At 34.2% G+C, this 14773-nt stretch overlaps 1 protein-coding gene across 1 annotated transcript in view; it reads left to right on the forward strand.

Annotated features, from left to right (window-relative positions):
- LOC137641382 (RING finger protein 17-like) overlaps positions 1-12504 on the forward strand; it is a 1982860-nt gene extending 1970356 nt beyond the window's left edge. Inside the window, exon 36 of the mRNA XM_068373901.1 lies at positions 11909-12504. Coding sequence (XP_068230002.1) covers positions 11909-12028 — 120 coding nt within the window. The 3' untranslated portion in view covers positions 12029-12504. The remainder of the gene's footprint in view (positions 1-11908) is intronic.
- Positions 12505-14773: the final 2269 nt, after the last annotated feature.

A 14773-nucleotide genomic window follows, 5' to 3' on the forward strand; every position in this document is an offset into this window, starting at 1 on the left:
TGGAGGTGCAGCAGTCTCCCACATGTTATTACCTCAAGGATGGATTGCCTATGAGGAAGCATAGGACCCGCTGCTATGCCCTGGAATGCCGAATGGGGCATATACCGTCAGATATTGATTCCCACACCGCTGAGAAGACAGGTGATTGCCATAGCACAGGAGAGGGGACACATGGGAATGGGAATAAGACGATGGAGAAGATTATGAGACGCTTTTTCTGGCCTGGCATGCATAAGGATGTGAGCCAGTTTTGCTATGTATGTCATTTGTCAGATGGCTGGAAAACTTAACGAGTACATCAATAAGGCTCCTTTACAACCGATTGAAGTACGAAGAGAACCCTTCAGCAAGGTAATGATCGACATTGTAGGACCCTTACCGAGAACGAAGAAAGGCCATGAGTATATGTTAACTTTAATGTGTCCAGTGATAAGATACCCAGAAGCCATACCCTTCAGGAACATCAGTGCCAAAGTAATCACCGAGAAGTTACTAGACTTTTTTTACGAAGTTTGGTATGCCGGAAATCGTTCAGAGTGACCGATGAACAAATTTCACGTCAAAATTGTTTCAGGACTTGATGAAACTATTGGATGCGAGACAACAACCGTCTACTGCCTATCACCCAGAGACCCAAGGTGCATTAGAGCTGTTTCATCAAACCCTAAATAGTATGTTAACAAAGTATTGCAACGAAACAGGAAATGAATGAGACACCAGCCTACCCTTAAGGTTATTTGAGGCATGCAATGCTTATCAAGAAAGCATGGGATGTAGCTCGAATGAAATGGTGTTTGGATGAGAAGTAAGAGTACCGATTAAAATATTGACAGAAAAATGGAAAGATCGAGAGGAAACGGATGGAGAATATGTCAACAATTTGAGAAAGAGGATTGGCAAAATAAAAGTTTTCCTCGAAAACCTGAAAACGAGCTAAGGAAAAATGAAGAAAAGGTTCGATAGGAAAAGTAAGAACAGACAGTTTGCGGTAGGAAAACAGCAGTTGGTTTTCTTACCAGTAAGGAGCTACATCCCATGCTTTCTAGCAATGCATAGTACCTAGAGATCAGCCTGACATTCCACAAAATCTGTGTTTCCACCAGTCATCTATCCAGCCACTACGTATTTCCTCTACAACGGGCATGGTGTTTCCTCTCAAACGTTAATAGTTATTTCTCCAAGGTGTACCGTGTATAGTGTTGTTCAAACGTTGGTGATATTATTGTGTTAAAAAGTGAAGTGTGTTAATGTAAGTACATTTTATATGGTAAATTTTTTTGTGACCGTCCATGTCAGATTTGGTTAAAAAGTGAAGTGTATTTATTTTTGCTTAACCTTACGGTAACCTTGTGTGAGCTCAAAGGTCGTAAGAGTAGCAGATATGTATATTTAAGTGTAAATCTGATTTATTTCCTATAGTGTTAAAGTGTCAACTTTTTTCTTTGTCAAAATTGATGATTTTCATTAATTAATTTCTAGTGAAACAAGTGATTGTAAAAATTTTGAAGTGTTATTTTGTCTTAGTCTAAGGTCTAGTTCAGATTTAAATTGTGAGTGATTTAATTTTTTTATTTTTTAATTGTTATTTTATAGAATATATATATATATATATATATATATATATATATATATATATATATATATATATATATATATATATATATATATATATACACATACACACACACACAGTGATACCTCTGGATACGAAAGTTTCTGCTTACGAAAAATTCAGGGTACGAAAAGCGATACGAAGATTTTTATGCCCCAGTATACGAAAAAATTTCAGGATACGAAAAGCTTATGAGATCCCAACTCGTCGCCAAGAGTAATTTTAAAATTTGCGCGCCGCCAGACTTTGAACTTGGGTAAACTTGCTTACAGCCTCCCGCTCACCCATTTGTTATCTCCCTACTCAGATGCTAGCTGCCGCCATAAGATCCTGCTTTCCTATTGGTCGGCAACTATCCCACCTTGCTCATGCATGGGCGTTCACCTCTCTCTCTCTCTTTTCGTTCCGACTGCGTTAACATTGACTCCGTGTGCTTTCGCTTGTTTTACGTAGTGTTGAATACGCCACGTGTTATCGTTATTAAACATTCTTTACTGTGTACTGTACTGTACTGATCCAAATGCTTCACATACAGTACCGTAACTTTTATACAGTAGTAAAGAAAACAGACCGTTTTCTTAGGCTTGGAGGGGATAACTAGGCTATAACTACATTATTGAATAATCTCGTGGTGGTTTCAGGAATGGATTAGGCTGTTTTTAACGGTTGGGTTAATTATTGAATGATAGAAATGGCTGCATTGCATGTTTATTACTACAGTTTAGCGTGTTTAGGAAAGAAAAGGTGTGTTTTCGTAAGGCTTGGAACGAATTAGGCTATTTACATGTAAAACTCGACTCAGTATGCGAAAAAATCAGCATACGAAACCGTATCCTGAACGGATTACTTTCGTATGCTGAGGCATCACTGTATATGTATGTGAAGTGTGTATTATTTTGATCACCAATAATAACTCAATAGCTTGCTCATATCCCCTGGCTTATAATCGAAGTAAGAGTTTTATTTAAGAATAGTTCCCATAAAAGTAATCACCCAGTTTTGTTTTGAGTGTAACATAACGAGACCTTTAGATATTCAGTGTTCATATATATTATGGTCTGGGAGTTGTGTATTATTTTCAGAGCTCGGTGACATTCTCTTGTGTAACAGATTATGTAATATAAAGCAGGTGAATTTGGGAGCATGGGAATTTACGTAATTAGGTAGTCGTAAGATATATATATATATATATATATATATATATATATATATATATATATATATATATATATATAATATACATATATAAATATATATATATATATATATATATATATATATATATATATATGTATAATGTATCTATATATGTATATATATACATATATATATATATATATATATATATATATATATATATATATATATATATATATATACACACACATACATACACAGTCTTATTTTTACACATGTATTGCGGAAATGAAACGAAGCAGTGTGAATACCCAAGCAATTGTCAACATATTACTGCCAGGAACCAATTAGGTCAAGGTCAATTTACGTGTGGGTATACACGTGTGAATCATCCCTTATCAGTTTCTCATGTTTTTGTTCGTTCTTAATACGTGTGTCATACTAGATTTTGGAACCCCAGGAATTTACATAATTTGCTAGTGGTAGTGTGTGTATATATATATATATATATATATATATATATATATATATATATATATATATATATATATACGTGTGTATATATCGGATATTGTATGATCTTTTGTGCTTGAATTGGTCACAATTATTTAGTAGTGTTGATCCTGTTGTCCCTTTGAATGAGAATCTAGTCAACATAATTGATAGGTGTATCCCTTTTCGTGTGTTAAGGTACGGAGTGAAGGACAAACCATGGTTCAATGATGATTGTAGATGTGCTTATTTGGAGAAGCAGGAGGCCTATCATCTCTGGAAGGGTAACAGATCAGATTTGACCTGGAATAACTATACTCAGCTTAGAGCTTTTGCTCAGACAGTTTATGCTTCAATTGAAAAGGAATACAATTTAACCATATAAGAAACCCTTTTTGGTACAACTCGGGAACATAAATGGTGGTCTACCCTCAAATCTGCACTCTTTGGTGTAGATGCAACAGTTACTCCTTTACTTGAATTAGATGGCCCAGTCACTCACTGTCCAAAGGAAAGGGCAACCCTTTTGGCTAATGTTTTTGACAGTAAACTTAGTAATGAAAATCTTGAACTACCTCATTCTTGTTTTCCTGAGGGTAAACTAACTAGTTTAGCTTTTCGATCTTGTGAAATTAAAGCTCTGTTGATGGACCTTGATGTTTATGGAGGTGTAGACCCAAATGGTATTTTTCCTTTGTTTCTTATTAAGACTGCAGATTTCTTAGCTCCAAAGTTGTCTTTTATTTTTTGCAAGTTAGCAAGAAGAGGAGCTTTAGCACTTGTTGGGAATTGGTAATGTTATTCCTCTATGTAAATGTGTTTGTGCTATCTCAAATCCAACTGATTACCGCCTAATTTCCATAATTCCCATTTTATCTAAAGATTTTGAACGTCTTCTGGCAAAACGTCTAAATAGATTTGCTGAAGGTAATCATCTATTCCCTAGTTTGCAATTTGGTTTTCGTAAAGGCCTTAGAGCATGTGATGCCCTTCTTACTATCGCCAGTACTGTACAGAAATCCCTTGATTGTGGTCAGGAAGATGAAGAAAGACAACGTTGGATGGAACTCTTTAGTGAGGTTATGAATAGGACATATGAAGGGAATAATTTGATTGATATACCTGAAGCTGATGAAAACCTTGATGTTCCCATGAATGAATTCAGTGTGTTTGAAGTCGAAGTTAGCCTAAAAAACTAAAGAGATGGAAAGCCCCTGGATACGGTGAAATAACTGCCGACATGATACTGGCCGAAAAGGAAGTGACTCCCAGACTACTTGCAAGATTATTTTGTAGAATGTGGCGTGAAGAGGCAAAACCTGATGAATGGGAGATAGGAGTGATGGTGAAAATAGCTATAAAGGGAGACCTGACTGATTGCAATAATTACAGAGGCATAACACTTACGTCAGTTGTTATAAAACTATATAGCATGCTTATTCTTAAGAGACTGGAGAGAAAGATTGATGAAAAGCTGAGAGATGAACAAGCAGGATTTAGAAAAGGTAGAAGTTGCACTGACCAAATTTTCATTTTGAGACATGTTGTACAGCAATGCGTAGAATATAGAAATCCCGTTATGATGGTATTTGTGGACTATGAAAAAGCCTTTGATAGTGTGCACCAGCCAATTTAGTGCTGCTTTTGACCATGTTAATCATGAGGCCTTTGTTTTCAAACTCAAACTGTTGGGAGTGGATGGATCGTTTCTTAGCATTATTATTGATTTTTTAAGTAATAGATCTCAAAGAGTTGTTGTTGAAGGGCGCCATAGTGAGCATAGGAATGTGATACCTGATGTTCCACAGGGTAGTGTTCTTTTCATATTATATGCACATGACATATGGTTTGGCCTAGAAAACAAGCCTGTTGCATGAATCCCTTAATAGAGATCTAGTTAAATTATTGCATGGTGAAAATTATGGGGTATGAAGTTGAATCCTAACAAAACTCAAAGGATGATTGTAAGTAGGTCAAGGACAGTGGCTCCTCAACATCTGGATCTCAGTATTGATAGTGTTTCTTCAACTTTGTATGACTTTTAAAATTTTAGGTGTGATTCTTGACAGCAAATTTACTTTTGAGAAACACATCAGGTCTGTGTCTTCTTCAGTGGCACAAATTATTGGCTTATTGAGAAAGTCTTTCAAGATTTTTGTTGATCAGTCTACTCTGAAGAAGTGTTTTAATTCTTTCATTCTACCTTGTTTTTAGTATTGTTCTCCTGTCTGGTCTTCAGCTGCTGACTCTCATCTTAATTTGTTGGAATGAAACTTACAGTCTATTAAATTTTTGGCACCGTTGTTCAGTTAGTTCACTATGCATGTTGTATGAGATTTTTGATAATTCTGACCATCCTTTTCATTCAGATCTTCCTGGACAGTTCCATCCTGTTCGTAATACTTGGGGAGTGCGAAGAGCATCTCCAAACCATCTCCATCCACCCCTCATCATGATCTCATCCACATATGGTACTCGAGTAATCTCTCTTATAGTTTCATTTCTGATCCTGTCCTGCCATTTAACTCCCAATATCCTTCTGAAGGCTTTATTCTCAAATCTACTAAATCTATTGGAGATAGTTTCATTGTCATACCATGACTCATGTCCATAGAGTAACCCCAATCTCACTAAACTGATATATAGTCTGATTTTTATATGAAATTTTAGGCGATTTGATTTCCAAATTTTACTTAACCTAGCCATTGTCTGATTTGCTTTTTTCAATCTTTCACTAAACTCTAATTCTAAAGACCCTGTATTGGAGATCATTGTTCCTAAATACTTAAATGATTCTACTTCCAATGATATTTCATCTTCCATTGCATATTTCGTTCTCATCCTCTCTTTCTTCTATTTATCTTCAGCCCCACCTCGTGTGATATTTCATGCATTTTGGTAAGCAAGCATTGCAAATCCTGTGGTGCTCTGCTAAGAAGGACAGCATCATCAGCATACTCTAGGTCTGCTAAATTCTTATCTCCAATTCAGTCCAATCCTTCTCCACCATCTCTGACTGTTCTACACATTGCAAAGTCCATGAGGAGGATGAACAACATACGGGACAACACATTCCCTTGGAGTACTTCTCTGTTCACTGGAAACCTACTTGATAAGACTCCATTAACATTAAATTTGCACTTGCTTTGCTTATGAACAGACTTAATCAAATTTACATATTTAAGAGGAATTCCATAATAATGCAGGACTCTCCACAAAATTGGCCGGTGCACACCATCAAAGGCTTTTTCGTAGTCCACAAATGCCATCAGAAATGGATTTCTATATTCTACACATTGCTGTACAGCACGCCTCAAAATGAAAATTTGGTCAGTGCAACTTCTACCTTTTCTAAATCCTGCTTGTTCATCTCTCGGCTTTTCCTCAATGTTTCTCTTCAATCTCTTAAGAATAAGCATGCTATATATTTTTATAACTGAGGAAAGTGTTATGCCTCTATAATTATTGCAATCAGTCAGGTCTCCCTTTATAGCTATTTTCACCGTCAGTCCTAACTCCCATTCATCAAGTTTTGCCTCTTCATGCCACATTCTACAAAATAATCTTGTAAGTAGTCTGGGAGTCACTTCATTTTCGGCCAGTATCATCTTGGCAGTTATTCCATCGTATTCACGGGCTTTCCATCTCTTTAGTTTTTTTAGGCTAGCTCCGACTTCAAACACACTGAATTCATTCATGGGCACATCAAAAATTATTCCCTTCATATGTCCTATTCATAATCTCACTAAAGTGTTCCACCTAACGTTGTCTTTCTTCATCTTCGGTTGCGATAACAGAGCCATCTCTTTTTGATGGGTATATGCTTCTTCTTCTTTGCCCCAGTCGAGATTTCATTAATAATTCTATGAGCAATTCTCACACCATAGCCACTTCCTGAATTCATAGCTTTGTCAGCCTCATCTGCTTTTCTGTCTAAATACTCTCTCCGGTCATTCGTGGCTTTTCTTTTGACCTCGCTGTCAATACTGGAATACTTAACACGCTCTACCATGTAATTTTCATTACCTCCTCGAAAACTTTCAACAATCAATTTCTGTCTTTCTCTTTTTTATAGTATCCTAAGTATCATTCGATATCCATGGCTTTCTCCTTGTAACTGTTTGTCCCAAGACTTCACTACCAATTGATTGATACATGCTCTTAATATCATACCATTCTTCATTAATTGTGTGTTCTCCGTCTCTTAAAGTCTCTAAAACTGCAAATCGATTCCTACATTCAATTGCAAATGTTTCTCTGCGCTCTTCCTCTAGAAGCTTAGTTGTATCAAACCTAGGTACTCTATCTATCTTTCTGTTGGGTGCTTTCAGTTTTAATTTCAGTGTGGCAATGAGGAGCTGATGATCACTGCCAATATCTGCACCTCTATAGCTTTTAACATTTCTCAGAGTCGTCCTTATCTCTTAATTAATGGCAATGTGATCTATCTGATTTTTGTAATTGCCACATGGTGAAGTCCATGTATACTTGTGGAGTTTCATATATTGGAACAGAGTACCTCCAATGACAAGATAGTTTGTTGAACAGAAACTTTTGAAATGTGCTCCATTTTCATTTGCAACTTCGCCAAGACCCTCGACACCCATTACTTTCTCTATCCGTTGATGATTTCTTCCAACTTTAGCATTGAAGTCGCCAATCACAATTTTCATATCTCTCTCAGGGATCTTGTCTATTATCCTCTGCAGTTCTTCATAGAATTCATCTTTCCTTTCTTCAGGGGAACAATTTGTTGGGGCATAGCAAACTATAATACTCATATTGCACTGCTTTGATTTGAACTTAGCTAGTAGCAATATATTATTTACTGCTCTCCACTTGGTTATTGCCTTTTCTGTTGTTGGTGTCATCATCATTCCTACCCCTTCTCTTCCAGTTCCATCTGATCTTCCTGAGTAGATATATATATATATATATATATATATATATATATATATATATATATATATATATATATATATATACTGTATATATATATATATTCCCTAGGTCTAAAGTTTCCCTACCAATCCCCTTACAACGTGTTTCACTTAGGGCCAAGATATCCAAACTATATTTCATAAATTCACTCTCCACTTGCCGTAACTTTCCAATCTAATTCATGCTTCTAACATTCCAATTACCTATTTTCAATTTTTCTTTAGTATTTATAAACCGGGAGATTCTTAGCACCCCGCTACGCCCGGGACTGGGTACAAGAAATTAAAAAAGATTCAATATTTCTTTGGGTAAAGTCATAAGTATGGATTGTTGTCTCGGCATCAGACCACTCAATTGTATAATCTGAATTAAGCCAATAAACAGATTAAGCATTATTGACAAACCCCCTAGATTTAGCTATCTTGTGCTGTTTGGTTATTACAAAAATACCTGAAGATGTTTGGGCAATATACAATAAATTTCATTCTGAACGTGAAAAACTTTATATCACAATATTTTCATTTCTAGAGCTATTCTCGAATAGTATTTTAGGCTCCATTTCACTTTCACATGTAAAAACTTCAATTAATATTTACTATAAATTGCAAAATATGAGTAAAATGTCAAACCACAGATTAATCAAATTTGATGCGAGTTCAATATTTATAAAAGGTGACTGTTAAACACTTATTGTATTTCTTGTCTGGTATATTAGAATCTTACAAGTTGTTAACCAACAGTATTATTATACTTATTTTTTGTGTATTAAAATGTAAGTTTAGCTTTAATAGAGATATCTTTGAACAATGGTTTGTTAGAGCTATGGGTAACCCTTTGTACCCTATTTTATCCAACATTTATATTATTTTTTTACATTAGATTGATACTTTCAATTTGCTACACCCAAATTGTTTAGTATTGCTATTGATGATGGTCTGAGTATTCTAAAAATAAATTTTAACCTTTATGGTTTTATTGCTATTATTAATACTTTGATTCCATCCATAAAGTTTACTATTGAAAAGGACGAAAATAACAGTATTCTGTTCTTAGACAAGCCAATAACTTATATATACAGTGTTACTGTCAGGTATTACACAATATAGATTATGTAAGATATACTTGAATGTCTTATTTCTTTAAGGAATGATATAGCAAAGAAAATAGCATAACAGTAACAGCGAAAGAAAATAATAGCCACCAAACATTAACAATATATTCAATATTAAATATAAATATTAACAATATTTTACAAGACCGCAAAATACCCATTTCATTCATTTGATAAAAAGAAATTGTATGATTTGGGCCTTAACTCTATGACTCTATAAATTGAGAGACAAATGACAACGAAACTCGACTCCGAATTTTGAAGGATTTTCCAGGTCGTAGTTTCAAATATAAAAGAGAACACAGCTTCTGATAATATTTGATCTTCCAAGGTTTCCTTGTTATTTGATATATCAGCAGAGTTGAAATAATGGAGAAATTTAGCAATATCACAGCTGGTGTCTAAGAAATGTTTCCATGAGAACAATGTTCACTTAGAGAAAACAAATCAAGTATCTCCTCTCTTAAATCGTTGCCTTTCCTTTATATCAGGATCCATTCTCTTTGGAAATTTCTTGATGGATTAAAAAATGTCAGGACTAGACCACACCACGCAATACACATATCTGGCGGCTGGTGACGTAGAATAAGTTAAGAGAAGTATCCAGAAAGTTTTGTTCTAAAATAGGCTACAATGACAATTTTCATTTACAAATCATTACAATATTTGTATCTTTACATGAACATTGTTCCTCATAGCTCCCATGATATAATGTACATAAAATTTAATCTACATAGAACATACAGTACATTCCTATTCAGGCCATCCTAAAACTTTGAAGTGGTATTTCACTCCATGTATCTAATAACCATAACATGTAGCCCTGAGTATAATAAGGATAAATTTACCAAATTTGAATAAATCGCCTCTAAACTTGGCTATCCTAAGTATTGTTTTTTTTTTTAATTAATGATCAAAGCTAAGAATAATGTGATGATATTGATATCCAGTTAGAGAGTATGCCAGGAAATTTCAAATCAATGAATCCAGTTAGAGAAAAGAGAAGAAATGAATGAAAAAGTTTAACTATTTCATGGTTTTAGAAATGAAGAGGAAGACAGATTAACAAATTAAGAGATGTCATCTGTTATGTAATGATTTAGGCTTAGAATCAGAGACTTAGTTTGTGATCATAGTCATGAACAGTGGAACTCGCATAATAAGAATAGAATGAAAAGGATCCCGATTGATGGTAGACTGACTTGCGGTTTTTCGTGCATGTGTGTAGGACATACACACCTGGCACTTGGTATTTTGATGGTTGATAAGCATCAGCAATATTGTGATGAGCGTTCGTTTATCAGCTTAAGAATTATGCATATGTTGGTCACGTACTTGTCTTATGGATTTGAGAACTAACTTCTTGTTAATGCTCGAGGTAGAGATTGCAGATACATTCCTGCCAAGATTCTCGCCGAGAATGCAAGTTATGATAGTTGAGTTTTTTATTTTACTTATTGTAGAACCCAGACTTCTGCTGCATTTTGTTACAGAATGTTATATTAAGGGTGCCAATGATCCCAGCAGTTTTGATGCCAGATGTTATAAGGTAATTATTCAATCAGTCCATCTACCAGAGAGGTAATGTGGTTGCTGTGCTCCCTACCTCAAGATTCTCTCTCCTTGTGACCCTTCTCCAGCTTATCACATGGTTGTACTTTTTCTAAGACTACACAGTACAACCTGCATCCCTTCAATTAACCAAGTAGATCTTCATTCTACCCTCTAGCTAGTTCTTTAGGGGATAAGCCACCCAATTGCTTATTGGATATGTCATATACAACCATGGATAGCCAGCAATTGCTCCCTTTCAGTGTTAAAAAATTACTGTTTTTAGAATGTTAATGATATTTTTTTCAGGTATAGATATCTTTAATATCAACTTATGTTTTTTCTAAATTTGATTTATATTTATCGTTGATGAGGTAAAATGCAAATATAAATATTGTATCATATGATTAGTTTTGAGACCTGAAAACCTTTTTATAGAAATTATCATTATATTTTTCTTGTGTTAGATAAAAAAAAAATATCTTTAGAAACTTATATATTTATCTCAAGTTTAAGTTGTATGCATTTAATTATCTAGAAATTCTTACTCCTTCAATGCTGCTTTTATAAAATTATTTCAATTTATAGTAATAGAATGTAAATGCAGACCTTGGGTCAGAAGTCCATCAAATTTTGGAAAAAAAAAATAGTTATTAATGTTAGGCCCACATTGATAATTTGTTTTTTCTCACATTTCCATTCATAATTTTTTGGACGTAAAAGTAGTTAAAAAAAAAACGATGAAACAGGATGAAATGAGCAAAATATCCCCTTATTGGCTCCTGGATTTTGGAGTCTTGTCTAGAAATATCTGAGTTTGCCAGCTAGTATGCCCGGGTTATTGACTGTAGCCTTTTTTGTGTTTGTGCAGACTGATTGAATTGTGGAAGAATACAAATGAGAAATATTTTCATTGTACTGAAAATGCATTATTTAGTTTTATGATTAATTATTTTTTTTCTTTGTTTATAGATATCATTATAATTGCAAAATCCAAAATCCCTCTAGTTCGATGCAATAGTATTTTATATTCGCATTATTATTTTTTCTTCTTGTTATTTCAGGGTATGGAAAGCTGTCCTCAAATTGAACTGTTCTTTGAGGACAATCGAAAACTAGCTTATGCTGGTGTTATTGCAAGTGGGCTGGTGGACATTAAAACAGATAATACAGATAAATATTAGTTTAATCTGGTCTTAAATGATTGTCATTTATCTCAAAAACTTTTATTTACACATTTTCATATGTATTGCATTTTCTTTATAGAAATAGAACTGCAATGGTATACTCTGTGAATTGGTTAAGAAGTGTGTTTTAATTTACTTCAACCTTTTTTTTTTAATTTGAATCCATACTTTTGCTTTGGAAAAAGGAATTTCAGTATGTTGAGTTTTTTATATTTTCCAATCATTAACTGTAGTATTTAGTTTATATGGCCATGCCTTATATTTCAGTGTATGATGAAAACCCATTTTTTTCAAAATGTCAATGAAAAAAATTAAAGTGATTAATTGATTTTAGATATTCTTGGTAAGATCAAACGGTAACTGTAAATCATCGTAAAAATGCAACCGTTCAAAATGGACTCATAAATGATGTTATTTCAATGAAAATAAAATTCTGATAAGAATTGAAAATGTAATAAAAAATAAATAACTACCTGGCATTATACAGAAAATTTTAAGATTATCCTACATCATCATCAGGAAATTTTGTATTTTTATTTCTTTTGTGACAATATAGCATTATGAGTAAGTTTCCATTATGATTTTGTTGTAACTGATAACAGTAATGTTCATGAATTAAGGTTGAGGAAATTTCTCAAGACTCTTGATTGTTTTACATGGGCGCAGGACATAATAGATAGGTCACTGGTGAGAGTAAATCTTTGTATGAAAATTCATGCCTCAAATTTATTATTTCAATTTTACCTATGGGTGCCCTCCATAATTCCTTCAAAGGGCCATCTTTGACAGCACAAATTAAATCTTCATAACTTCCAACTAATGTGCAGTTATTCATAAAATGACTGAATGAATGATTGGTAATTTTCTGGCAACATAACATCAATGATAATTGATGCCGATTGGAGTACAGTATAACTAATAAAGAATTCATAACTTAAAATAAAAAAATCAGAAATTGATAAATAACATAACAATGAAACTTAAAATTTCCTATACCATTTAAAATTGAGTAATAAGGCCAGCTCCCAATATGAACTTGAAAATGTCACAGGGGGCACTGTAAGCAACATCTCCAAGAATCTTGGTGAGAATGTACCTCTCATCCTTATTAAGAATTCAGAGAGGAATCGTTCTCCGATATCCATAAGACTTGGACGTTTAATCAGTAAATGCCTAACAGTCAGGGGAACCAAGCAATCATCACACAAGGGTTGGTGCCGGGCAGTCATCAAGAACTCGTGTGTGCCCAATTCTTTGGCGACAGATGGCAGCTTTCCACCTTGTAAGCACAGTACCATATTTCCATAGAAGTACAGTGATACCTCACGATACAAAAACTTCTGCTTACAAAATTTTCACACTGCGAAATGAGATGCGACAAATTTTCCAACTCATTGCAGAAAAAGTTTCATGCCACAAAACGAGGTACGGTTTGAGAGCCTGACCATCTCCAAAACTGATTGTAAAATTCATGCGCCGGCAGCCCATAAACTCGCCACCATCCTCGCTCGCTCCCATTGGTTATCTCCTTACTCAAATGCTAGTTACTGCCATAAAATCCTGCTCTCCTATTGATCAGCATCTACTTTACTGTATCCCATCATGCATCTACGTATTGGCGTTCCTCTTCCATTTCATTTCAGCAGCGGTATCGTAAACACAGGCATACATTGTTTTTTATTTTATATATTTACTGTATATATATATATATATATATATATATATATATATATATATATATATTATATATATATATATATATATATATATATATATATATATAGATTGATCGATCAATCGTGAGTTTAAGCTTTTTTTCAACTATTGCCATGCTTTCTCTTGCATATAAGACAGGAAGGTCAACCACAAAAATTGTGTTAACGTCATCTGGAATCATGGAAGAAATCCCATTTATTGCTAGCGCTAATAAAGCAACGCTAAGCAGGCTGCCTTGGGGTACTACTATTTCCTAACTTTTTTTTTCAGATAGAGTATTTCCTACTCTAACATGAAAGAACCCCCTTTTTAAACAGGTCTGAATGAATAAAGGCAATCGCCTCTCAGACCAAACGCATGGACACTTTTAAGAATGCCATATCTCCACGTATTATTGTGCTTCTTAAAGATCAAAGAATGTTGTCACATGATGTTGCTTAAAAGCAAACAATTCACAATACACTGGCAATAAAATACTGTACCCATTTTTCTAATATAGTATCCATACGAGCCATGCATTTACTATCTTTTCCATAGTTTTATAAAAACATGTCAGTGCAATTGATTGGTAGCTTGCAGCTAAAACTCTGTCCTTTCCAGGTTTTAAAAAAGCTCAAATAATTTTGGGAAACTATCGTCTCACCATATTCTGTTGATAATACTTAAGAGAAGATGTTTAGTGTCATTACATATGTGCTTTATCTTTGGATAATGAATTTTATCTGGCCCTGGGACTGTCATTCCATGATGATAAGGTAGAATCTAATTCCCTCTCTGTAAAAGGAAGATTGTTTGTTTTCTTTATTTGATGAGAACTTGAGTCTTCTTCTCTACATCTATAAAAGTAGCCTGGAAAGTCGTCTGACTTTTGTGATACTCTCTCAAAATGATCAGCTAGTGAATTACTCACTTTTAAAGGATTAATATGTTGATCATTTATACAGAAGTCAGAAATGCAAATGCCAAAGTTCAGGTTGAAAGATAAATTATTGAATGACATGAAGGAAAGGGGTCTAAGAGAACAAG

The sequence above is a fragment of the Palaemon carinicauda genome, chromosome 5 (genome assembly GCF_036898095.1).
Source record: "Palaemon carinicauda isolate YSFRI2023 chromosome 5, ASM3689809v2, whole genome shotgun sequence".
Lineage (NCBI taxonomy): Eukaryota > Metazoa > Arthropoda > Malacostraca > Decapoda > Palaemonidae > Palaemon > Palaemon carinicauda.